General features: G+C 59.4%; 2 protein-coding genes and 2 long non-coding RNA genes across 15 annotated transcripts; 1 reads left to right on the forward strand and 3 right to left on the reverse strand.

The window, feature by feature from the left end:
* The first annotated feature begins 249 nt into the window (after window positions 1-249).
* ARHGAP33 (Rho GTPase activating protein 33) lies at window positions 250-13,596 on the forward strand. 12 transcript variants are annotated; one of them, XM_063701269.1, is made up of 24 exons: window positions 253-428; window positions 1,491-1,685; window positions 1,913-2,098; window positions 2,412-2,509; window positions 2,591-2,675; window positions 3,047-3,127; window positions 3,231-3,368; window positions 3,801-3,893; window positions 4,980-5,102; window positions 5,190-5,267; window positions 5,351-5,417; window positions 5,523-5,585; window positions 5,689-5,841; window positions 5,919-6,021; window positions 7,149-7,293; window positions 7,373-7,455; window positions 7,539-7,646; window positions 8,946-9,091; window positions 9,727-9,880; window positions 9,963-10,108; window positions 10,183-10,257; window positions 11,189-11,848; window positions 11,942-12,333; window positions 13,479-13,596. In XM_063701269.1, the coding sequence occupies exons 1-24, from the start codon at window positions 423-425 to the stop codon at window positions 13,554-13,556; spliced, it is 3,456 nt and encodes a 1,151-aa protein (XP_063557339.1). In that variant the 5' UTR covers window positions 253-422; the 3' UTR covers window positions 13,557-13,596. The 12 variants fall into 12 exon arrangements, with proteins under 12 accessions (XP_063557341.1, XP_063557339.1, XP_055225030.2 ...); XM_055369055.2 differs by lacking the exon at window positions 13,479-13,596 and adding an exon at window positions 12,729-12,936 and having other exon boundaries at window positions 254-428; XM_063701267.1 differs by having other exon boundaries at window positions 259-428; window positions 12,418-13,596.
* LOC129528504 (uncharacterized) lies at window positions 13,221-14,755 on the reverse strand. The gene is made up of 3 exons (XR_008673734.2): window positions 14,180-14,755; window positions 13,944-13,993; window positions 13,221-13,847 (listed from the first exon to the last, which is right to left on the reverse strand). It is a non-coding gene; the product is annotated as an uncharacterized lncRNA (long non-coding RNA).
* A 33-nt stretch (window positions 14,756-14,788) lies between these two features.
* On the reverse strand, window positions 14,789-16,288 carry LOC129528503 (uncharacterized). The gene is made up of 3 exons (XR_008673733.1): window positions 15,789-16,288; window positions 15,359-15,516; window positions 14,789-14,877 (listed from the first exon to the last, which is right to left on the reverse strand). It is a non-coding gene; the product is annotated as an uncharacterized lncRNA (long non-coding RNA).
* A 48-nt stretch (window positions 16,289-16,336) lies between these two features.
* LOC129528502 (inactive serine/threonine-protein kinase TEX14-like) lies at window positions 16,337-24,675 on the reverse strand. Its single transcript, XM_055369061.1, has 4 exons — window positions 22,574-24,675; window positions 17,290-17,444; window positions 17,059-17,213; window positions 16,337-16,623 (listed from the first exon to the last, which is right to left on the reverse strand). Exons 2-4 carry the CDS (start codon window positions 17,431-17,433, stop codon window positions 16,461-16,463), a joined length of 462 nt encoding a protein of 153 aa, XP_055225036.1. The 5' UTR covers window positions 17,434-17,444; window positions 22,574-24,675; the 3' UTR covers window positions 16,337-16,460.
* Window positions 24,676-24,740: the final 65 nt, after the last annotated feature.

The following is a 24,740-nucleotide window of genomic DNA, read 5'->3' on the forward strand; positions in this document are numbered from 1 at the left end:
CCATTGCTTGGTGTTGGAAGTGTCGGAAGCAAAGCATAAAGAACCTGGGGGCGTGTCTCAGGAGGGCGATGACAGCCAATGAAAAGCAGTCATGGGCGTGGCGCTGTCAAACTTCGGGGGGCGGGACCGAGGACACAGAGCCGGGGCGGAGCCCAAGGTTAAGCCAATGAGAAGCCTCTGGGTGGGCGGGGCATCGGCCTAAGGCCAAGGGCGGAGCCAATGAGAAGCAGCGCCGCGTTCCCGCTGCCCCCCGCCCCCGTGGGGCGCGCGCCGGAGCCACGGGCAGCCGTTAGGGGCGGGGTCTGCAGCCGCCCGCGCGCGGCTCGCGCCCTCCCCTTTGTGTCGCCATGGCGGCGGCAGCGGCGACGAGAACGGCGAGCGAGGGGTCGAGCGCGGCCGGGGCCTGAGGAGGCTACGCGACCATGGTGGTGAGGGTCCCACGCGGCAGTCAGCCTGTCCGTTCGGATGTCAGTCTGTCCGTGCGCAGCCCCGCCCCGCGCGCCCCGCCCCCGGCCCCGCCCGATCCCGCGGCCTGTGCTTCAGCCGTGGTCCCTCCCGTCCTGCGGCCCCATCCCGGGTCCCAGCCCGTACCTCGACCCCGCCCCCTCAGCACGCATCCCCGTCTTCCACGCCCTGGATGGGGTGACAGGGACCTAGGGCCCGGGCTGGGAGGAGGCGGGGCTGGTCCAGGAAGGGACCCGCGCCACCCAAGTGGCCCCTGCAGGGGCCTCCTGAGGCTCCTGGGTCTTTCCCCAGCCCCCATCCCAGCACCTTCCTCGGCATCCTTCTGCCAGCCCTCAGCCCTCCCTGGCGGAGCCCCCTCCTCCTCCCCACAGCCCCTTTCTCATTCCCGAGCCCCACCCCCCACCCGCTCCATCCCCAGCCTGACCCTTTTCTTCTCCTTCTCCCTCATTTTCACCCTATCCCAGTTCCTCTCAATCCCCTCCGCCCCGAATCAGTCTGAGCCTTTGCCTCGTCTATCCAGCCACTCCTTCCTTACTCCACCCCGACAGGCCAGCACTGTACCTCCCTTGATCCTCGGGTCTGCTCCATCTCCTTGTCCTCATCCCCCTCCCCCACCATTTCCCTCTCCCACCATGCTGCTCCCGCTCATTCATCCATTCATTCCCTCACTTAGCAGACATTCACTGAGACCGCCTCTGTGCAGGCCCCACGCTCCAGGCACAGAGAGAGTCAGCTCCCATCCTGCCTTGGGGAACCTTATGGGCTGGAGGGGGACAGACCCTGAGGGTGAGACCCTGAGGGTGACTGGGGGTTGCAGGGACATGGAGCAGGGAGACGCTACAGCCCAGTCTGGTGAATCTGTCTGGCAGCTGGTTAATTTATTCATCAGATTTTACCCAGTCCCTGCTGCGCGACTGGGCTGGCACTGGGGACCCAGAAAAGAATCAGGAACAATCATATCTGAACACCAACTCAATGCCCAGCTCTATGCTGGGGAGCTCAGTCTGGGGCCCTCCTTCTGGCAGGCCGGTCATAGTCCAATGAGAGAGATGAACTTGTCACCACCAGTGCCATCTCAGAGTGATCAGAGCTGTGAAGGGAGAAGCTCTGGTCAAGGCATGGAACCTGGGATGGGGGAATCTCAGGGGATGGAGAGAGTCCAGAGGAGATGCCAGGCGCAGCCTGAAGGGTCAGGGAGAACTTCCTGGAGGAGGGCACATGTGAGTTGGGACCTGAGGGGTGGGAGTGAGGACGAATGTACCCAGGGAAAGGTGGGGCGAGTGTTCCAGGCTGAGGGAACAGCCTTTGCAAAGGCCTAGAAGGAAATGAGAAGAGGGTGCTTTTTTTGGACTCTTAGAAGTTCAAGAGCTCTGAGAGTGGGGGCAATGGGAAGAGATGGGACTGGAGAGGTAAACAGAAATCAGCTCAGGGAAGTCTCGATTATCAGACCAGAGAATTCAGACTTCATCTTGAAGACAACAGGGAGTCATTGAAGGCCCAGGATCTATGGAGAAACAGAGCCAGATGTGTGTTTTCTGAAAACGATCCAGGCTATTGCGGAAAAGCTGGCAGGAGGGGAGAGGCTGGAAGCAGGAAGGCTGATGAGATGGGAGCTGTGATTGTCCAGACAGTGGTAGGAGATCACTGTACTCTGCAGGGGCTACGGAATGGTTTTCAGCAGGGAGAGACGGGAACAGCATGCTCTCCATCCTGTTGCCCCGCCTCACGTCTGGCCCCTGCTTCTCCAGTCCCCCACCCCAGACCACACACGAAGAAGCAGTCCTGTTCTCAGCCCAGCCCTCACCTCCCCCGACCTGCCCTCCTGCTTCATGCTCAGGGCGGTGTGTGGAGCGCCCGGGGCTCTGGGCCCACGCTGCCAGATAACAATGCTCTCGTTGTCTCTTTGCTCCCATCTCTGGGGGCCTCTGATTCTTTCTGCTCTACAGGCACGCAGCACTGACAGCTTGGATGGCCCAGGGGAGGGCTCCGTGCAGCCTCTACCCACTGCTGGGGGGCCCAGTGTGAAGGGGAAGCCTGGGAAGAGGTGAGGGTGAGGGAGGAAAGGGCTCAGCTAGGAGCTGGGGAGACTCAAGGAGCTGCTGGTGACGCATCCCCTGTCTCCCAGGCTCTCAGCTCCTCGAGGCCCCTTCCCGCGGCTGGCTGACTGCGCCCATTTCCACTACGAGAACGTCGACTTTGGCCACATTCAGGTATGGGGGCTTTGCATTTGCACCCAGGAGGGAAGACAATATCCTACCCAACCTTGCAACGATATCAGGTGCTTTGCTTCTGAAACCTATCCCGGTGACTGGCTGCTGCACGTGTCTGAGCAGTCAGTAGCAAAAGTTGCAGGAGCCACAGCAGATGGGGAGAGCTGCTCATTCATTCATCCATTTGTTCTTTTATTCATTCAACAACAGCTTTTGTTAGGTATCTGCTCTGTGTCAGGGACCAGCACATCACCAGGCCCTGTCCTCGGGGAGGTCCAGAAGGGAGACACAAACCCGTCCCTAGATAGTGCCATCCCCAGGAGGTCAGGACTGGGACAAAAGTCCACCTGGGCCTTGCTTTCCCTTTGCAGCTCCTGCTGTCTCCAGACCGTGAAGGGCCCAGCCTCTCTGGAGAGAATGAGCTGGTGTTCGGGGTGCAGGTGACCTGTCAGGTGAGGCCATCCCGCCTCTCATCTAGCCTGAGAGAATGGCCACTGTAGTCCTCAGCTCGGTGTCATGGGGCCCCTGCTCCCTTCTGTCCCTCTGCTCCCACAGGGCCGTTCCTGGCCGGTTCTCCGGAGTTACGATGACTTTCGTTCCCTGGATGCCCACCTCCACCGGTGCATATTTGACCGGAGGTTCTCCTGCCTTCCGGAGCTTCCCCCGCCCCCCGAGGGTGCCAGGGCTGCCCAGGTAACCTGCTTGTTGTCTCAGCCCCTGCCTCATGAGTGTGTCCTCATCCACAGTGTGTGAAATCATCAAGGCAGCGGGATAGAGAAATATTTAAATACTGGTATGGCCCAAGTCCCAACCAATCTGAATGAATGGAGAAGCCATAGAAACGTAGTAGGCTTCTGCTACATTTAGCTTCGCTAAGTTTTAGGATCACGGGGAGTTCCAGGGGGTCCCATGAGAGGGTCACCATGGTCATACCAACCAGGGTACTCAAGAGCTTGGCCCAGCCTGTTTATTCATTCATATGCCCATATCTCAGTACCTAACAGCTGAGCAGCACCCGTGTGTTCAGGATGAACTTCAGCCCAGAGACGAGCTAGGGCAGTGTGGGAGGGCAGTGGGCTCTCTCACGTCCACTCACAGAGGCCCACCCTGACAACTTGCCCCCAGATGCTGGTGCCACTGCTGCTGCAGTACCTGGAGACACTGTCAGGACTGGTGGACAGTAACCTCAACTGCGGGCCTGTGCTCACCTGGATGGAGGTGGGCCTGGGCAGGGGGCTTGGAGGTTCAGAGTGGGTGAGGGGGTGTCTGAGGGGCGAGAAGCAGCCTCGGTGTGTGTGTGGGCATAGAAAAGAAAGGAGCCAGAGTGGAGGAGGCGTTGATATTTTAGTGTCTGTGTGGGCGCATGCCTGTGAGAGAATGTATGTGAGCATGTGTGTGTGTGCACGTGTGTGTGTTAGCAGGTGTTCGGCTTTGAGGATACAAGGGTTTAAATGTATATCAGTTAGAAATGGGTTGGGCTGTAACTCACAGAACACCTGGCTATGAGTGGCTTAAACCAGAGGGGTTTTTTTTCTTTTTTTGAGATGGAGTTTCACTCTTGTTGCCCAGGCTGGAGTGCAGTGGCACGATCTCGCCCACCGCAACCCCTGCCTCCCAGGTTCAAGTGATTCTTTTGCCTCAGCCTCCTGAGTAGCTGGGATTACAGGCATGTGCCACCATGCCCGGCTAATTTTATATTTTTAGTAGAGACCGGGTTTCTCCATGTTGGTCAAACTGGTCTCAAACTCCTGACCTCAGGTGATCCGCCCACCTCAGCCTCCTAAAGTGTTGGGATTATAGGCATGAGCCACTGTGCCTGGCCTCTGGCTAATTAAAAAAAAATGTTTTGTAGAGACAGAGTTTTGCTATGTTGACCAGGCTGGTCTTAAACTCCTGGGGTCAAGCAGTTCTCCAGGCTCACCCTCCCAAAGTGCTGGGATTACAGGCGTGTGCCACCACGCCCAGCACAGAGAGATTTTAGATGGCAACCATGTGGCATCTGCTGTGGAGGATGAAGGTGCAGAGGTGGATGGGGAAGCCTTCAGGTGGGGAAGCCTTTGGGTGGGAGAGTCCTGGGACATGTGAGGGGAAATAAAGGGGTTTGTCTTAGAGGTTTCCCCACCTGCAGAGGGTGCCAGGGCTGCATCCCTACAAACAGGAATCTAGGTGTTTGACCAATAGCTCTGAGTGACAGGGGCTCTTGACGGGGGCGGGCAGTGGCCTCACCCAGCGCGGAGGAGCTTGGTACGCCTGTACTAACACCGTCTTCTGACCTGTCCTTGCCACATTCCACCTCTATTTCAGCTGGACAATCACGGCCGGCGACTGCTCCTCAGTGAGGAGGCGTCGCTCAATATCCCTGCAGTGGCGGCCGCCCACGTGATCAAACGGTACACAGCCCAGGCGCCAGATGAGCTGTCCTTTGAGGTGAGGCTGTGGGGAAGCAGATTCCAGCTGGGCTCCCCACACCCCCTGCTCCTTCTGACCCTTCTCCTCCCACCCGCCCACTCCCAGGTGGGAGACATTGTCTCGGTGATCGACATGCCACCCACAGAGGATCGGAGCTGGTGGCGGGGCAAGCGAGGCTTCCAGGTGAGTCCAGCTGGGCGCGGACAGGTGGGGCTGGGGTACCTGCCAACTGGGGTGGCCCAGCTACTGACCCTGACCTTCCTCAGGTCGGGTTCTTCCCCAGTGAGTGTGTGGAACTCTTCACAGAGCGGCCAGGTCTGGGCCTGAAGGCGGGTAAGTGCCATGGATGGATGGGAGGTGTGGGGAGGGGTGGGAAGGGGTGGGGCCTCCTGCGTCTTTTGCCTCCCACTCATCCCTTCCACCCCATTTTTGGCCTAGCAGATGCCGATGGCCCCCCATGTGGCATCCCGGCTCCCCAGGGTATCTCGTCTCTGACCTCAGGTAATAGAAACAGGCGGTCAGGTCCCAGCCCCTACCCCGCCAGGCCCCTGGCCATGCTGACCCCACAAGACCTGCCTTTGCCCTTTGCCCCTTGCCCCCACAGCTGTGCCACGGCCTCGTGGGAAGCTGGCCGGCCTGCTCCGCACCTTCATGCGCTCCCGCCCTTCTCGGCAGCGGCTGCGGCAGCGGGGAATCCTGCGACAGAGGGTGTTTGGCTGCGATCTTGGCGAGCACCTCAGCAACTCAGGCCAGGATGGTGAGGCCGGGGCCCACCCACCCCACCCGTCACACCAGGGCTGCGGCCCACCCAGCCCTGACCTTGCTTTCTCCCAGTGCCCCAGGTGCTGCGCTGCTGCTCCGAGTTCATTGAGGCCCACGGGGTGGTGGATGGGATCTACCGGCTCTCAGGCGTGTCTTCCAACATCCAGAGGCTTCGGTGAGGGCCCTTAGCCAACCCTGTCCTTCCACAGGCACTCACCCAGCACCTCCACTCCAGCCCCGTGCTGCGTGCTGGGGACACGGTTACCAGGAGTCAGGAGTGGCAGGATCAAGGCTGGGGTCAGGGACAGTTCTCTTGAGAGTAGAGTTAGCAGCCTAAGCGAGGACTGTCTTCACCGAGCACCTGCCACGTGCCAGGCACTGTTCTAGGCACTGGGGACGCAGCAGTGAGTGAGACAGCCAGAAACCCCTGCCCTCATAGGGCCCACGGGATAGAGGAAGAGACAAACAGGGGAGGGATAGAGTTCACCAGAAGATGACAGGTACTATGGAGGAAAACAGATTGGGGTAAGGAGGATGGCGACGAGGAGCCAGGAGGGAGGCCTGCGGTTTTGGATGGCAAGGGCAGAGCCACCTCATGCGAGGGCCTGGAGGAGGGGAGGGGCAGGCCATGCAGAGGGAGCAGCAGGGCAAAGGGAACAGCAACAGGAGGCCATGGCCAAGGAGTCCCCGTGCCAGCGCAGGCAAAGCCTTCATGTTAGGGTTTTGGCTTTTACTATAAGTGAAGGGGGAACCGCAGGAGGGCTCTGAGCCAGGGCGGGGTCTAGAGGCGGGGAGGAGCCAGGCAAGATCTCGGCCTGCAGGAGGCTGAGAGGGGAGTGCTTGAAGCCTGCGTGGGGGTGGCCAAGAGGGAGGCAGGAGGTGGCAATGGGTGGGAGATTTTACCACAGGCAGTGGGGCCCCACCAGAGAATTGGGAGTAGCAGGGTGCTGGGATTTTGTCCACATTTTCCAGTGCCCTTTTACAGCCAGGAGAATGGCAGCTGCATGGTAGGAGCTGCTCATGCTCTGGAGTCAGACAGTCTTGGGTAGCTGCAGGCAGAGGCACCTCTGTCTGAGCCTCAGCATCCTCCTCTGTAAATGCGGCACCCTTTGCCGCACCCTTTGCCACACAGGCTTGCTGGGGAGTTCAGTAAGGTTCTGCCTCTGAAGAGCCCAGTGTAGGACCTGGGGAAGAGGGTTCCATCCACCTGCGGGCACTTGGGGGTAGGGGCAAGAGGAGCATGGCCACGTGAGCGAGCCCCTCTGACCTGGATCTTCCTCCTCCTTGACACGGTGGTCTCAGGCACGAGTTTGACAGTGAGAGGATCCCGGAGCTGTCTGGCCCTGCCTTCCTGCAGGACATCCACAGCGTGTCCTCCCTCTGCAAGCTCTACTTCCGAGAGCTTCCGAACCCTCTGCTCACCTACCAGCTCTATGGGAAGTTCAGTGTGAGTAAGGGTGCTGGTGGGACGGAGGGGGCCGGGACGCCTCTGGCCCAGACCTCATCACACCTGCCCACCATCTCAGGAGGCCATGTCAGTGCCTGGGGAGGAGGAGCGTCTGGTGCGGGTGCACGATGTCATCCAGCAGCTGCCCCCGCCACATTACAGGTAAACCAGGAGGGGCAGGGCGGGACTTGGTGGGATTCCAAGGGCATTGAGGCTCAGGTGTCCCCCTCTGCTCCCACCCCCAGGACCCTGGAGTACCTGCTGAGGCACCTGGCCCGCATGGCGAGACACAGTGCCAACACCAGCATGCATGCCCGCAACCTGGCCATTGTCTGGGCACCCAACCTGCTACGGTGAGCTGCTTGCTCGCCTGCCTGCCCCTCAGGTCTTTCCCCAAAACCACCCCAGGAACCCGCCCAGCTTTTCTTTTGTTTATTCATCGAATACATGTCTATCAAATACCTCCCATGGACCTGGCCCCGTCCCCAGGACTGGGGACCCAGCACTGAGCATGGCCCTGTCCTCCTGGGACTCATGTTCTCATGGAGGAGATGGACCATGAACATCAACAGGAAAAATACAGAGTAAAGTCTGATGGTGATGAGTGCTGAGGAGGAGAGAGGAGGAGGGAAGGGCGGTGTGCAGGGTCAGAGCAGTGTGAAGTTTTTAGCGAGAGTGGCAAGGGAGGCTTTGGCAGGTCTTCTGTGGCCAGCAGCAGAATAAGCCCGGAGGATTTGATGGTGAACAAGACAGGCATGATCTCTCCCCTGCCGGAGTTCACACTCTTCTGGGGGCACAGATACATAAACAAGTAAAACAGGTGGTATGTCAGAGGACGGGTGTAAGACGTATGGAGAAAAATAAACGAGAAAGGCCAGGGGTACAGAGAAGGGAGTGTACAGTTTTGAATAACGTGGGTGAGGAAGACTGCACTAAGAAGGCAATATTTGAGTCAAGACCTGCAGAGGATGAGGGAGGGCCCCAGGTGCGCACGTGGGGAGTGACAGGCTGAGGGAACGGCAGGTGCAGACATCTGGGCCTGGGCCGGTGCCTGGTGTGTTGGAGGAGCCGCAGGGAAGCCGGTGTGGCTGGAGCTGAGTGAGTGAGGGGCTGAGGGAGAGATGATGAGGTCAGAGAGGTGACAGGGACCAGACAGAGGGCTGACTCACAGGTCATGGGTCACAGTGAGGACTTTGCTCTTGCCTGGAGCGAGGTGCAGCCAGGGCAGGGCTCTGAGCCAGACGGGCTCTGATGGAACTCAGGTGGTCCCAGGCTCCCTCTGGCTGCAGGTGGGAGCATACTTTGGGGTGGGGACCGGAAGGAGGCTCTGGGATGTCCAGGCTGGGGGAGATGGAGGCTGGGCCAGATGGGGGGCAGTGGAGGGGGTGACAGATTGATTGTGGGAGTTAAAGAGGGGGGCCCAGGGCAACCCCAAGGTGTTTGGCCTGAGCCACAGGAAGAACCACACTGAGATGGGGAAGGCAGGAGGGGCGGGTCTGGGGGAAGGTTGAGAGCCCAGCGAGGCGTGATCAATTTGAGGTCAGAGGTGTTGAATAGACAGTCACTGCCTCCCCTGGCTCCCCTCATTGCCCTGCCAGAACCTGTTGGCTGGGCTCAAGGCACCCGGCCTCCCTCCCGCTCCTCCCAACCAGGTCCATGGAGCTGGAGTCAGTGGGAATGGGTGGCGCGGCGGCGTTCCGGGAAGTTCGGGTGCAGTCGGTGGTGGTGGAGTTTCTGCTCACCCATGTGGACGTCCTGTTCAGCGACACCTTCACCTCCGCCGGCCTCGACCCTGCAGGTATGCCCTCCCACCCGCTGAGGTCCTGGCTATTGCCCACCACGGTCAGGGCTGCAGGGGGAGGGCAGGTGGGCTCCCAGTCCCATCCCCACCCCACTGAAGCTGGGCCTCCCTCCGGCTCCTTGAGGACCCCGCCCCGGCCTCTCCCTCCCCGCGCCCCCCTCCTTCTCATTTCAGCTCCTCCGCTCAGGATTCCCACCTCTTGGCCCGGACGCCGCTCTTCCTTCACCCCTTGTAGCTCCTGGGGGCGCTTGGGGCCATGGGTCCACCTGGGAGGAGGTGGGAGGTCCCCAGACTTGACCCCGCCCCGGCCCCGCCCAGACTCCCCGCCCTGCCCCGGACCCCAGCCCAGTCAGGACTCAGCACGTCGGAGGGCCCTCTGGCCCGAGGTAACTGAAGCCAGAGCCGCTGCCCTCGCTGGCTGCCGGGAGCTGCCTCCTCATCAGCTCGTCCCGCCCCGCCCTCCTCCCACCTGCCTGCTGCCCGCCTGCTCCCGCCTGATCCGCCCCGGCCCCCTGCCTTGCCAGCCCGGGTGGGCATGCTGCGGGGCCGGGGCTTGGGCTGTGGCGCTTGGCTTTGCCTGTGGCCTTGGGCGGCCCCAGAGCTGACAGCTGCCCCCTTTCCACACTCCCCAGGCCGCTGCCTACTCCCCAGGCCCAAGTCCCTTGCGGGCAGCTGCCCCTCCACCCGCCTGCTGACGCTGGAGGAAGCCCAGGCACGCACCCAGGGCCGGCTGGGGACGCCCACGGAGCCCACAACTCCCAAGGCCCCGGCCTCACCTGCGGAAAGGTGAGTGGGATGCTGGGGGCGGCGAGGGGCAGGTGGAGGCCTGGTTCCTCAGACGGCCTCCTGTTTCTCCCCCAAACCGCAGGAGGAAAGGGGAGAGAGGGGAGAAGCAGCGGAAGCCAGGGGGCAGCAGCTGGAAGACGTTCTTTGCACTGGGCCGGGGCCCCAGTGTCCCTCGAAAGAAGCCCCTGCCCTGGCTGGGGGGCACCCGTGCCCCACCGCAGCCTTCAGGTGAGAGGCTGGGCCATGGGCTGGTGGGCAGCCATGGTCGCTGGAGTGCCCTCCTACCTCTCCCTCTCCTGCAGGCAGCAGACCCGACACCGTCACACTGAGATCTGCCAAGAGCGAGGAGTCTCTGTCATCGCAGGCCAGCGGGGCTGGTGAGCAAGGGGGGCAAGTGGGGGCCGCTACCTGTGCCCAAGTGGAGCCGGGAGGAATTGGGGCCCTGGTTTGGCCTCCAAATTTTATACTTCACGTCTGGGGGCCCTGGGGCTTTTGAAAAATTTAACCTGGCCTTTATGTACAATGAGTTGGATACAGTTATCACCTTTGGTTCATCACACACTGAACTTAACTTACTCATTGGTCCATGATGGGCCCTTTAAAAGTCTTTATTATTCCTGTTGAACATTTTAAAATAATATCATGGACACCCATGAACCCAGCAGCCAGAACTAGAGCAGCGCCATTCCTTCTCCCCTTTGAGTTCCTCCCCACTGGAGGCATCCTCTCAATTTGCAGACTACCCTGCCCTTGCTTTCCGGGTTTGATCATACACAGGTGTGTGTGTAAGGATCATACTGCTCAGTTCTAGCCATTTTGGAAACTTGATTTAAAGGGTGTTGTAAGAAAGGGATGCCGCACTGTATGGGGAGCTTGGCTTTTTCCCCATCGCTACCTCACAGCCCGCCGCGCTGCTGGGTGCTGCTCTCCGACCTCTGCAGGGGGCTGCTTATCCACCCCACCCAGCCGTGCCTCTGGGGGCTCTTCTGAGCCACCGTGCCATCCTCACACTCCTGGGGTACTGCCCTCCCACATACCCAGGAGCCCAGGTGCTGTCCTGCTGGCTCAGCAGCTGTATGTGAATCTGTTGGTCTCGTGCTCACAGCCTGTGGGGCAGCCACAGGGCCTTCGTGCTTTGGGCCGGAAGTGTCCTCTTCATGGTGTCCACTGTCAATCTGAACAGCTCTTCCTGGCTTCACAGCTACTGTGGCCCTCTCCAGGAGGCGCCTCTTCATGTCCTTTCCCCAGCTTTCTGTGGGGCTGTGCGCCCTTTTCTCAGGGATGGTCTCACTGACCCCACCCCTCCAGGCCTCCAGAGGCTGCACAGGCTGCGGCGACCCCACTCCAGCAGCGACGCTTTCCCTGTGGGCCCAGCACCTGCTGGCTCCTGCGAGAGCCTGTCCTCGTCCTCCTCCTCCGAGTCCTCCTCCTCTGAGTCCTCCTCTTCATCCTCTGAGTCCTCAGCAGCTGGGCTGGGGGCACTCTCTGGGTCTCCCTCACACCGTACCTCAGCCTGGCTAGATGATGGTGATGAGCTGGACTTCAGCCCACCCCGCTGCCTGGAGGGACTCCGGGGGCTGGACTTTGATCCCTTAACCTTCCGCTGCAGCAGCCCCACCCCAGGGGATCCCGCACCTCCCGCCAGCCCAGCACCCCCCGCCCCTGCCTCTGCCTTCCCACCCAGGGTGACCCCCCAGGCCATCTCGCCCCGAGGGCCCACCAGCCCCGCCTCGCCTGCTGCCCTAGACATCTCAGAGCCCCTGGCTGTATCAGTGCCACCCGCTGTCCTAGAACTGCTGGGGGCTGGGGGAGCACCTGCCTCAGCCACCCCAACACCAGCTCTCAGCCCCGGCCGGAGCCTGCGCCCCCATCTCATACCCCTGCTGCTGCGTGGAGCCGAGGCCCCGCTGACTGACGCCTGCCAGCAGGAGATGTGCAGCAAGCTCTGGGGAGCCCAGGGCCCACTCGGTGAGTCCTCGGCCTACCCCACCCCTGTCCCCGCCAGCTGTCACTGACTGAGGGCCTGGCCCCAGCTGAACCCCTCTCCATTCATTTATATAGGTCCTGATATGGAGTCACCACTGCCACCCCCTCCCCTGTCTCTCCTGCGCCCTGGGGGTGCCCCACCCCCGCCCCCTAAGAACCCAGCACGCCTCATGGCCCTGGCCCTGGCTGAGCGGGCTCAGCAGGTGGCCGAGCAACAGAGCCAGCAGGAGTGTGGGGGCACCCCACCTGCTCCCCAATCCCCCTTCCACCGCTCGCTGTCTCTGGAGGTGGGCGGGGAGCCCCTGGGGACCTCAGGGAGTGGGCCACCTCCCAACTCCCTAGCCCACCCGGGTGCCTGGGTCCCAGGACCCCCACCCTACTTACCAAGGCAACAAAGTGATGGGAGCCTGCTGAGGAGCCAGCGGCCCATGGGGACCTCAAGGAGGGGACTCCGAGGCCCTGCCCAGGTCAGTGCCCAGCTCAGGGCAGGTGGGGGGGGCAGGGATGCGCCAGAGGCAGCAGCCCAGTCCCCATGTTCTGTCCCCTCACAGGTTCCTACCCCCGGCTTCTTCTCCCCAGCCCCCAGGGAGTGCCTGCCACCCTTCCTCGGGGTCCCCAAGCCAGGCTTGTACCCCCTGGGCCCCCCATCCTTCCAGCCCAGTTCCCCAGCCCCGGTCTGGAGGAGCTCCCTGGGCCCCCCTGCACCACTCGACAGGGGAGAGAACCTGTACTATGAGATCGGGGCAAGTGAGGGGTCCCCCTATTCTGGCCCCACCCGCTCCTGGAGTCCCTTTCGCTCCATGCCCCCCGACAGGCTCAATGCCTCCTACGGCATGCTTGGCCAATCACCCCCACTCCACAGGTCCCCCGACTTCCTGCTCAGCTACCCGCCAGCCCCCTCCTGCTTTCCCCCTGACCACCTTGGCTATTCAGCCCCCCAGCACCCTGCTCGGCGCCCCACACCACCTGAGCCCCTCTACGTCAACCTAGCCCTAGGGCCCAGGGGTCCCTCACCTGCCTCTTCCTCCTCCTCTTCCCCTCCTGCCCACCCCCGAAGCCGTTCAGATCCCGGTCCCCCAGTCCCCCGCCTTCCCCAGAAACAACGGGCACCCTGGGGCCCCCGTACCCCTCATAGGGTGCCGGGTCCCTGGGGCCCTCCTGAGCCTCTCCTGCTCTACAGGGCAGCCCCGCCAGCCTACGGAAGGGGGGGCGAGCTCCACCGAGGGTCCTTGTACAGAAATGGAGGGCAAAGAGGGGAGGGGGCTGGTCCCCCACCCCCTTACCCCACTCCCAGCTGGTCCCTCCACTCTGAGGGCCAGACCCGAAGCTACTGCTGAGCACCAGCTGGGAGGGGCCGTCCTTCCTTCCCTTCACCCTCACTGGATCTTGGCCCAACCAAATCCCTTGTTTTGTATTTTCTTGAACCCCGACCACTACCCCAGGTTTCTAACTTTGTAACTTGCTTCTGATGTGGGTCCCTAACCTATAATCTCAGCTTCCCTACCCTGGACTGAAGGGTCTGCCCATCCCCCCACCACCCTCCATCCTGGGGGCCCTCGCACAAATCTGGGGTGGGAGGGGCTAGGCTGACCCTATCCTCCTCTCCCTCCAGGAGCCCCCAGCATGTCCTGACCTGTGCACGGGGATGGGGGGACAACTCCTACCCTTCTTTCCCCACATGCCCCACTAAACCATCTGACAACATTAATGAATAAAATGGTGAAAATGTGGCTGCTGAAGTCGCGCTGGGGCCAAACTCAGTGAGTGAAGACAGACAGAGGGGGCACTTTATCATTCTATTTCCTTTTGGGGAGGCACCAAGGCAGGAGTTACTCCTGGGAGCCTCTGAGAGGTGGTATCTGCAGAGAGGGAACCATGGGCACCCTGGGAGTCTAGGTCAGGAGTGGGGCTCAGGCTGGGCTTTTCTCCAAGCTGACATCCTTTTTGTAGCTCTGCTATGATCTCCTCCAGCAGGTCCATCCTGGGGAGCAGTGAGGCACAGGTAGACCTAGGGTTACCTCAGGGATAAAGACCTAGGGTTACCTGGGGTCCTCCCATCCAAGGCCTTGGGTCTCACTTCTGCAGGCTGGAGAAGAGACCTCCTCTAGTCAGCTCAGTACCGGGTGCCTGCAGGAGAGAAGGCTGGAGCTGCCACCTGGTAGCCATGGCGCTCCAGCGGGCCTGGGAGGGCAGATGGGGCACAGGCTGGGCTCGGGGTCCTCTGCTTAGCCTGCCCTCGTGGCCTTCCCTGCCAGCAGCCTCCCAGTGTGTGGGAAGCCTCCCTGTGGGTCAGCAGGCTGGGGATGGGCTCACAGAGCTGGGGCTCCAGCAGAATAACCCTGTGTGTGTGCCGCTGCAGCCCCTGCAGGGCTGGAATCTTGGCTGAGAGCTTCCTCAAACTGTTCCGCAGAGCTCTGGGTCTCCAGCAGGGAGGCTGAGTCCTAGAGGCTGAAGTCGGAGTGCAGGGAAGGGCCCTGGGGGAAGCAGGGTTGGTTAAGGGTCATAGGTGAGTGAGGGGACAGTTGGGCGACCCTAAAGTTCCCTGGTCAAAGGAGAGGCAGCCAGGGAACTTGGGGTTGGTGACTCCTGGAGGGCGGGTGGAGGGGGTCACAGGTTAGCAATGGGACAGTTGTGCAGGGCTCTGGGGTGTCTGTACTGTTGAGCTGGGCTCCAGGCAGCAGTGCAGGCTGACCCTGGCTGTGGGGCTGTGGCCAGACCCAGGGCTGGGTCCTGGGCTGGGCCCAGAGCTGCTGCCTAGAGTCAAGCTGCTGCCCAAGCTCCAGGCTGCACCCCTTGGGATCCTGCTATGGCCTCTGACCTCAGGAGTCTCAGGCCTGCAGAGAAGGATGGCAGAGAGCTGGCACGGGTTGCTCAGGTGTCCCACAGCTCCCTTGGTCCCCCACAGCCCCGTCCTGGCTCCTACCTGGTATGGGATGGTGCCTGGGGACATCACAGGGGCCACAGGCCTGGGTGTGGTCTTGGCTCTGTGAGCCACTTCACGTACAGTTTCTCTGTGGGGACAGACCAGTTGGTCAGCACGTGCCAGCATCCCTTCCTTGCCCTCTAACTTGGTGGGGAACCCTGGGGTGCAGGGGATAGCGTGGTCCACTCCATTGGGGAGCTCACCTCAGGAGCCACGTCCTGTGGACCGGAGGCTGGGTGTGGGGACACAGGCTTGCCTGGGGTCCCATGGCCACCACCCACCCCCTGCTGACCTGCCCTGTACCTGGGCCGTGGCCTCCTGCAGTAGGTATTGGGTACTCTGCAGGCTGCCCCAGCGGTCAGAAGGTGCTAGGCCTAGCCCAGCTCGAATCAGGGCCTGGTAGGGTGCTGGCACCCGGGGGTCCAGGGCCGGACTCTCCCCTGCCTCCAGCTTGGCCTTCACCTCAGGTCCCCCTCTCCCAGCCCAGGGCAGCTCTCCTGCCAGGAAGCACAGTTAGGGACCCAAGCGGGAGGGTGCCTTCATGGGGTGGGGCGCAGCCACTCACTCACCAGTGAAGACCTCCTGGGTCAGGATGCAGAAGCTGTAGAGGTCTGAGGTGGTGGTGGGCATGTCACCGCAGATCAGCTCAAGTGGCAGCCATGGGTATAGTTCAGGGGGCGGGGGAAGCCCTGGGCCTGGGCCTCCCCAGGGGTAGCCCTTCTGCTGCCTGTGGAGCCCAAGGGGCCTGGTGAGCCGACGGCTGCTGGACAGGGACCTGCACCCGCCACTAGACAGGAAATCTGAGACCCCAGGTCACACAGCCCAGCAGTGGTAGGGCCAGCACCCAGCTCCTATGCGACTCACAGTGCCCCTCTCCACCCCCACCTCCTCCCTGGGGCCTACAAGACACCACTGCCCATGGCCACGGAGGCTGGAGAATAGGGAGGAGGGGAGCGTGCAGGCCCGAGTCAAGGGGCAGCAGGCAGGGCAGGCACTCACCTGGGCTGCAGCCAGCGCTGGCGTAGGAGGCGCCTGTGTTCCAGGTGGCCCACTTCAGCCAGGCCTGGCTGCACCAGCTACACAGTGTGAGAGCTGAAGCCACTGTGAGCTCGCCAGTGGGCCTGCAGGAACAGCAGGGCCTTTAGCACCTGCTGCAGCAGGGGGCCGGGTGGCAGGCCCAGCACAGTCCCAGGTGCCTCCTCACTTGGTCTCGGTGGGTGCAGCACCCCCTGCAGGGAGCCCAGCCACACAGGCTCAAAGAGAAGGCACAGCCCCGACAGATCTGCAGAGGGACTCAGTGCCATCAGCAGCAACAGGCCAGGGTGGTGCAGCGTGCTGGGCAGGAGGACAGCAGGCCACTCATGAGCAGGCCCCAGCCACACAGGGTGGGAGATGCTCCTGGGCCCAGACTGCCCACCACGTGCCAGGGCAGGCAATCTGCACCTGCCATCAGACAGAGGAAAGACTGATCCCAGGTCACGCAGCCCAGCAGTGGGAGGGCCAGCACCCACCGCCTACCTCATCCTGGTGCCCTCCCCACCCCCACCTCCTCTCAGGCCTACAGGGCATTGCACACACAACTGGTACCCACCCACTTTCCAGTGGGGGGATCGCCCCAGCAGAAGGGCTCTATGCTGGGTGCTGGCCCAGAAGTGAAGATTCTGGCCATGACTATGGCCACACACCCTTGTCTTCCGTGGGAGGGCCAACAGGAGGCCGGGCTGGGGGCTGGCACAGGTACCTGCAGTGCTGAAGGTCAGCCAGTAGCACATCTGTCTGGCTTCCAGGGGCCTTCGGCTGCTGCACAGTCATTTTGTGACCCATCCACAGGAGGCTGGAGAATAGGGGCGGGGCAGTACAGGCCTGAGACGAGGGGGCTTTCCCTGGGAGGGGAGCAGGAGAGCTGGCAAGGGCACAGCGGGGCTCTCACTTGGCCAAGAGGGTGGAGAGCTGCTCTCATAGGTGCAGTCAGGCTCTCCCTGGGCTGCCAGCAGCTCCTTGGGGTCCACAAGGGGGATGCCCGTTACCAGCCCTGGTGGCCACAGGCTACTCAGCTAGGGACAGGCAGGATCATGAGGCACGAAGAAGACAGGGGTGGTTCCCACTCCTACAGCCACTCCCGCTTACCTGACCAAACCCCAAGGCCGGGACTTGGGAGGCTCTCCTGATCTGTGCTAGCCTCAGCATCCTGGGGTGGGGGCAGGCCGAGGGTAAGTCTGGGGTGGCTGGGAATGGTTGGGCGGGTGGGCTTCAGGATGTGGACGGTTACCTGTCTGCCTGCATCAGCCTCAGGGAGGACAGGGAGCCAGGCAGGCTGTTCCCAAATCTGGCCTGCAACCGGTCCAGAGATGCCATGGGTGGCAACTCACCATCATGCACGAACACTGATATGTGGGCCCGGCAGAGCTGCAACAACTCCAGCAACTAGAGGAGGGCACGTAGGGTGAGGCCTGATGGGTGCCGGCCCTGATCCCTCACTCCCACCAGGGCCACTGCTCACCTCCCAGTTCTGCTTGGCCCCACCCTGCTCAGCCCAGTCTTGTGGTGTGCGACCCCGCTGGTCATGCAGTTGCAAGTCACCCCCTGCCTGCAGCAGGGGCACCATCACCAGAGAAGGCGCCTGCAGGCACGAGGGTGCTGCCATCCAGGCAGTGGCTAGAGCAGAACAACGCGGTGGGAGTCGATTAGGGAAGGGACTGAACAGGGACAAAAAGGGGCAGGATGGGGGCCCTGGGGGATGGGAGGAGTCACCATGTCATGGGAGGTGAATATGAGGATGGGAGGGGTCACGTGAGGGCAGGATGGGGTCTTTAGGGAATGAGGATCACTACGAGCATGGAGGCACTGGGAGAATGGAAACAGTCACTGGGGAATGAGAAGGGGTTAATTGAGAGAATAAGGAGGGTTACTGGGAGGACAGGAGGGTCACCAGGGAATGGAAGAGGCATCGCGAGGGAGAGATGCCTCAGGGGAAGACAGCCCTAGCTCTCAGGCTTTCTGGGGCTCAAACTCGGGCCCCTGGGGATGGGGGGCATCACTGGCTGGCCAGCCACTGGTTGGGCTTGGCACCAAAGGCCAGCAGGAGCTGCATGGCAGAGCCGTGGCTCAGCAGCGCCGAGAGGAAGAGCGCTGTCTGCCCCTCAGAGTTCTCCCCGTCCACCTGGACACCTAAGGGGCGGGCAGGCTTAGGACGCCCCAGGCCCATACTCCTGGGTTGGAGGCCTGAGGGCCGCTAGGCAAACACCCTTGCCAATTCCCATCTTCCACAGCCCCTCCATGACTGGATGACTATGGACCCCAGGTTCCATCTCTGTGTCCTGGAACCCCTGCCCTCCAGCTGCTGAGGACCATGCCTCGCAATCCACCTCAACACAGTGCTCCCCAAATCATTAAGTCCACAGAGTTGAAACAAGGGGTGACATCTGCCTGCCGTGCAAACATCTATCCCCCAACCCAGGGGGATCAAAATCACACAAAGGTCCCCATGGGCCAGGAGGAAGTGGACTTCAGGGGACTTTGACTTCCAGGAGCCTTGCGCACCGGCCGGGACAGGCAGACTCCACCCAGCTGTGACTCAGTGTGGTACACACAGGTCCCATGAGGCCAGCACTCAGCTCTTCAAGTAAAGCAAACTCTGGATTTTATCAGATCTCTCAAATTTTATTTATTTTAATTTTTAATTTTTTGTAGAGATGGGGTCTCATTATATTGCCCAGGCTGGTCTTGGACTCCTGGGCTCAAGCAGTTCTCCTGCCTTGGTTTCCCAAAGTACTGAGATTACAGGCATGAGCCACCATGCATGGTCTCAATTTTATTTTTGAAGCCTGCATCTAAGGGCTCAATCCAGTTGGCAACCCCCTCCATGTCCTTACCTCCAGGCCTCCGCCAATCCCCTCCCCAACCATCTTCCTGCTCAGCTCCCCCTCCCAACCACTCACTCCTGCCCCAAGCCCTGGGTCTCCAAACCCGTCATTCCCCAGTTCCTCTTCCTCCAGCCCCTACCCCAGGTAGAGCAAATGCATGGTATCCTTGTCCTTGCACTCCTGTGTCCTTGGCAGACACGGCTAATTATTCATGCACTGGGCCCAACCCAGCGTGGTCTCTGCCACAAAACCCCTCCAAATGTGGACCTTCAGGAATCTCTGAATACCAGATTTGCGGCATTGCATTTGACTCATTAGCTCACTATCTTTTACAACAGCATCTTAACTGCCTTTCTGCACTCATCCTGCCCCACAGAGGCCTTTTTTTTTTTTTTTTTGAGACAGAGTCTCAATCTGTTGCCCAGGCTGGAGTGCAATGGCGCAATCTCGGCTCGCTGCAACCTCCACCTCCCAGGTTCAAGTGATTCTCCTGCCTCAGCCTCCCAAGTAGCTGGGATTACAGGCATGTGCCACTATACCAGGCTAATTTTTTTTTTTATTTTAGTAGAGTAGGGGTTTTGCCATGTTGGCCAGGCTGGTCTTGAACTCCTGACCTCAAGTGATCTGCCCACCTCGGCCTCCCAAAGTGTTGGGATTACAGGCATGAGCCACTGTGCCCAGCCTTTTTTTTTTTTATTTTAAAGACAGAGTGTTGCCAGGCATGGTGGCTCATGTCTGTAATCCCAGCACTTTGGGAGGCCGAGGTGGGCAGATCACCTGAGGTTGGGAGTTCAAGACGAGTCTGATCAACATGGAGAAACCTTGTCTCTACTAAAACTACAAAAACTAGCCGGGTCTGGTGGCACATGCCTATAATCCCAGCTACTTGGGAGGCTGAAGCAGGAGAATCACTTGAACCCAGGAGGCGGAGGTTGTGGTGAGCAGAGATCATGCCGTTGCACTCCAGCGTGGGCAACAAGAGTGAAACTCTGTCTCAAAAAAATAAATAAATAAATAAATAAAATGAAATAAAGACGGAGTCTCACTGTGTCACCCAGGCTGGAGTACAGTGGTGCGATCACAGCTCACTGCAGCCTCGACCTCCTGGGCTGAAGTGATCCTCCCACCTCAGCCTCCTGAGCAGCTAGGACTACAGCACACTACACAGCACCCGGCCCGAGGTCTCTTCTTAAAACACAAATCACTTTTAAGGACTAGATAATCTTATATGAGTTGTTCCAAAGAAAAGAAAAATAGAAAAAGAAGGCAAGTCTCATTTTATGAGGCTAGCAGGACCTTAATTCCAAAACTAGATGAAAGTTTCCAGAAACAGAAAGTAAGATTATATATCAATTGCATATATATGCAAAAATTTTAAATAAAATAGAATAGATTTATCCCCATAAAGCAAGGATGATTCAACATAAGAAAATCTATCAGCTGGGTGTGGTGGCTCATGCCTGTAATCCCAACACTTTGGGAGGCTGAGGCAGGTGGATCACCTGAGGTCAAGAGTTCGAAACCCCTTCTCTACTGAAAATTCAAAAAACTAGCCAGGTGTAGTGGTATGCGCCTGTAATCCCAGCTACTCAGGAGGCTGGGACAGGCGAATCGCTTGAATCCGGGAGGTAGAGGTTGCAGTGAGCAGAGATTGCACCATTGCACTCCAGCCTGGGTAATAAGAGTGAAACTCTGTCTCAAAACAAAAAAACAATTAAAACTAGTAAGCAAGTTCAGAAAGTGGCCTGAAACACAATCAACTTTACAAAAATCAAAATTGAAATTGTACATTGTTAATTTAATGGGTTTTTGTTTTGAGACAGGGTCTCACTCTGTTGCCCAGGCTGGAGTGCAGTGGCCTGATCAAGGCTCAGTGCAGCCTCGACCTCTTGGGCTCAAGCAATCCTCCCTGCTCAGCCTCCCAAGTAGCTGGGACTACAGGCATATGATGCCACCACTCCCAGGTAATTTTTTTAAAATAGAGATAGGGTCTTGCTATGTTGCCCAGGCTGGTCTCAAACTCCTGGACTCAAGCAATCCTCCTGTCTCGGCCTCCCAAAGTGCTGGGATTATAGGTGTGAGCCATGTGGAACAGGTTGCCCAGCCTAATTTAATGTTAATTATGTTAATTTCCTGCTTACAATGCCAACAGCTTCCTATCACACACACAAAATCCAACAAAACTCACACTCCTTTAGAGGCCCTTAACTGTGTGGACTTGTGGCCACTTCAGCCTCACGTCTCTCCAAGTCCTGCTGCTACTCATACATGGGCAGTTCATTTTGACTTCAGAGCGTTTGCACAGCCTCTTCCATCACTCCCCACTTCTTTTTTTTTTCTTTTGAGATGGGGTCTTGCTCTGTTGCCCAGGCTGGAGTGCAATGGCACAATCTCAGCTCACTGCAACCTCTGCCTTCCGGGTTCAAATGATTCTCCTGCCTCAGCCTCCCAAGTAGTTGGGATTACAGGCACATGCCACCATGCCTGGCTGATTTTTGTATTTTTACTAGAGATGAGGTTTCACCATGATGGCTAGGCTGGTCTCAAACTCCTGACCTCAAGTGATCCGCCTGCCTCGGCCTCCCAAACTGCTGGGATTACAGGCATGAGCCATTGCACCCCACCATCTCTCCCCACTTCATTTCACCTTTTTTGCGTGGCTGACTCTTATACTGTAAGACTCAAGCATCCTCCACCTGAAAGGCCATACTGTCTAGGGTCTCATCCTCATCCCACTGCATTTCATTCCCAATGGTCCAAGGGTCATGTTCACCCTTAAAGCCCCATCAGGGACCACAGAGCTCGGGACACAGTCGGTGTTCGGTACCACTGCTAACTGGCCAACTGAAGCCACACCCTCCATACAGCTTCTTGATCCTGCCGCCACAGATGTACCTGCAGCCTGGCTCTCACCTCTCCGCAGGAGCCTGGCCGGGCCCCATCCTGGGCCCCCAGCCACAGCCAAGTGGTGCAGACGGCCCACCTGGGTGTCTAGATCCCTCTTGGAGCCCAGCTCCACTGGGAAGCGAAAGGGCTGCGAGGGCATCTGTGGGCTGCGGCTCAGTCGGCTCCTGGGCAGGGATCCGCTAGGGGGGTCTCATCAGGGAAGGGGGATGTGAAGGACTGGAACTTTGGGCACAACAAAACAATGAAGACAGAGCTGGCTGGGGGTCCTGGGGGCGCAGTCTAGACGGGAAGGGGATTTAGGAGGGGTCTGATGGGAAGGGAGGTGGCTGAATGAGAAATGGGGGTGGCTCTGGGAGGGCGACACACCAGAAGGTCTGGGGTCGCAGGGAGGCTGAGAGCTGAGGGGGATCTAAGGCAATCGGGAGTCTGGGAGGGGGCTTAGGGCTGGGGTCGGGCGTGCCAGGGTGGCAGAAGGGCTGCGAGGATAGGATCCGAGCTTGGGAAAGGAGTCGGAGGGCTCAGGAGAAGGCTCTGAAGGCTGCGGTGGGAGGATGAGGCGCCTGTGGTTTAGGATCTGAGAGGCGGTGAGAGGGGTCATGGGGAGGCTCTGGGGACAGCGTCTGTGGGGTCCGTGGGGTGGATGGGGTCTGAGGGCAGCGGGCGCGCTCTGAAGGAGGAGAGGGCGCTGATGGCAGGATCTGCCGACTGTGCGAGGGTCCGCGGGTGGGACGCGTGGACTAAGGACTAGGGAAGTGTCTGTGTGTTGGGGGTGGGGGCTACAGGCTGGGAAAGGGGGCTCTGAGAACAGTGTCTGGGGCTGGGGAAGGGGTCAGTGGAATGGGGACAGGGTTTGCTAAAGGGGAGGGCAGGGGTGTGGTCTGAGGGCCGCGGAAGAGAAGGACAGGGTGGGAGGGGCCTGAGGGCTGGGGGAAGGGTCTGAGGGTGATCTGAGGGCCCAGAAAGCTCTGGGAAAGTTCTGGGCCCACACCCCAGTCCAGGTGGCTTTGCACTCACCGTTGGGCTAGATAGTGGTCGCCACCTGACTGCCACATGATCCGGCCGGCTGTATGAGCGGGAATCCGAGGTGCTTGAGCACCAGTGGCCTCCCGCAGCGCCTGCGCAGTAGCATCCCCTTCCCCAACACAGCCCCAGCCACTCAGCCTGGGCCCCACAGCCCTGACCAGTCGGGGCTGTCACTGTCTGAGGATGGGGCTGTCTACCCACACCGGACTAAGCCCTGTAAGGCAGGGCCTTGGGTCGTTCTTGTCACTGTTGTGTTCACAGCGTTTTCACCCCAGAACCTAGCTCAAAAGAGGCCTCATTCAGTGCTTTTATTCTCACTCTGTCGCCCAGGCTGGGGTGCAGTGGCGCGATCTCGGCTCACTGCAACCTGCATCTCCCAGGTTCAAGCAATTCTCCTTCCTCAGCCTTCCGAGTAGCTGGGATCACAGGCGCACACCACCATGCCCGGCTCATTTTTGTATTTTTAGTAGACACGGGGTTTCACCATGTTGGCCAGGCTGGTCTCAATCTCCTGACTTCTGCCCGCCTCGGCCTCCCAAAGTGCTGGGATTACAGGCATGAGCCACTGCACCTGGAGTTTTTCTCAGACAGGATCTCACTCTGTTGCCCGGGCTGGTGTGCAGTGGCGAGATCATATAGCTCACTCCAGCCTCCACCTCCAGGGCTCAAGCCAACCTCCTGCCTCAGCCTCCCAAGTAGCTGGGACTACAAGCACAGGCCACCCACCGCACCTAGCTAATTTTTTTTTTTTTTAAAGATGGAGTCCTGCTCTGTCGCCAGGCTGGAGGGCAGTGGCACGATCTTGGCTCACTGCAACCTCCATCTCCCAGGTTCAAGTGATTCTCCTGCCTCAGCCTCCCAAGTAGCTGGGATTACAGGCGAGTGCCACCACGCCCGGCTAATTTTTGTATTTTTAGTAAAGACAGGGTTTCACCATGTTGGGCAGGATGGTTTCGATCTCTTGACCTCGTGATCCGCTGGCCTCAGCCTCCCAAAGTGCTGGGATTACAGGTGTGAGCCACAGCGCCTGGCTAGCTAATTTCTTTCTTTTTTTTTTCTTTTTTTTTTTTTGAGAGATAATGGGGTTTCACTATGTTGCCCAGGCTGGTCTCAAACTCCTGACCTCAAGTAATCCACCTGCCTTGGTCTCCCAAAGTGCTGGGATTACAGGCATGAGTCACTGCGCCTAGTTTCATTCAATGCTTATTAACTGAGAGAATGGCTTGGCTCTTTCTTCTGTCCCTCCCTCACCACGTGGCCTGGGCCAAGCCCCTTGACTTCAGTGCCTTGGTGTCTGCTCTCCATGTGTGCCCTTCCTTTAGGCATCCCCTGGGATGAAGAAAGTTCTGCATTAGTCACTGGCCAGACCCAACCCAGGACGGTCTGCCTCAGAGGTGAGGGAGGCTTCCTTAGTCCTCCGTCAATGCCCTGGCTATGCTCAATGGGTGTCTAACGATCTTTTTCTTTTTTTTTTTCTTTTCTTTTTTTTTTTTGAGACTGAGTCTCACTCTGTTGCCCAGGCTGGAGTGCAGTGGCGTGATCTCAGCTCACTGCAAGCTCTGTCTCCTGGATTCATGCCATTCTCTTGCCTCAGCCTCCCGAGTAGCTGGGACTACAGGCGCCCGCCACCATGCCCGGCTATTTTTTGTATTTTTAGCAGAGACGGGGTTTCACCATGTTAGCTAGGATGGTCTCGATCTCCTGACCTCGTGATCCACACGCCTCGGCCTCCCAAACTGCTGGGATTACAGGCGTGAGCCACCGTGCCCGGCCTCTTTTTCTTTTCTTTTTTCTTTTTTTTTGAAACACAGTCTCTTTCTGTCACCCAGACTGGAGAGCAGTGGTGCAGTCATAGGTCACTGCAGCCTCAAACCCCTGGGCTCAAGTGATCCTCCTGCCTCAGCCTCCCGAGCTGGGACCACAGCCACGCACCACCATGCCCTACTGATTTAATTTTTTGTAAAGAAAGAATATTGCTATGTTGCCCAGGCTGGTCTTGAACTCCTAGACTGAAGCACGCCTCCCACCTCAGCCTCCCAAAGCGCTGGGAGTATAGGCGAGAGCCACCACTCCCAGCCTAACGATCTCTCTTGAACTGCAAAACCCCTAGCTTGGGCTGGCTGAGGTCAAGATGAGCCCTTCCCCAAGGAGGCGGCGT

This window comes from Gorilla gorilla, chromosome 20 (assembly GCF_029281585.2).
Source record: "Gorilla gorilla gorilla isolate KB3781 chromosome 20, NHGRI_mGorGor1-v2.1_pri, whole genome shotgun sequence".
Taxonomy (NCBI): domain Eukaryota; kingdom Metazoa; phylum Chordata; class Mammalia; order Primates; family Hominidae; genus Gorilla; species Gorilla gorilla.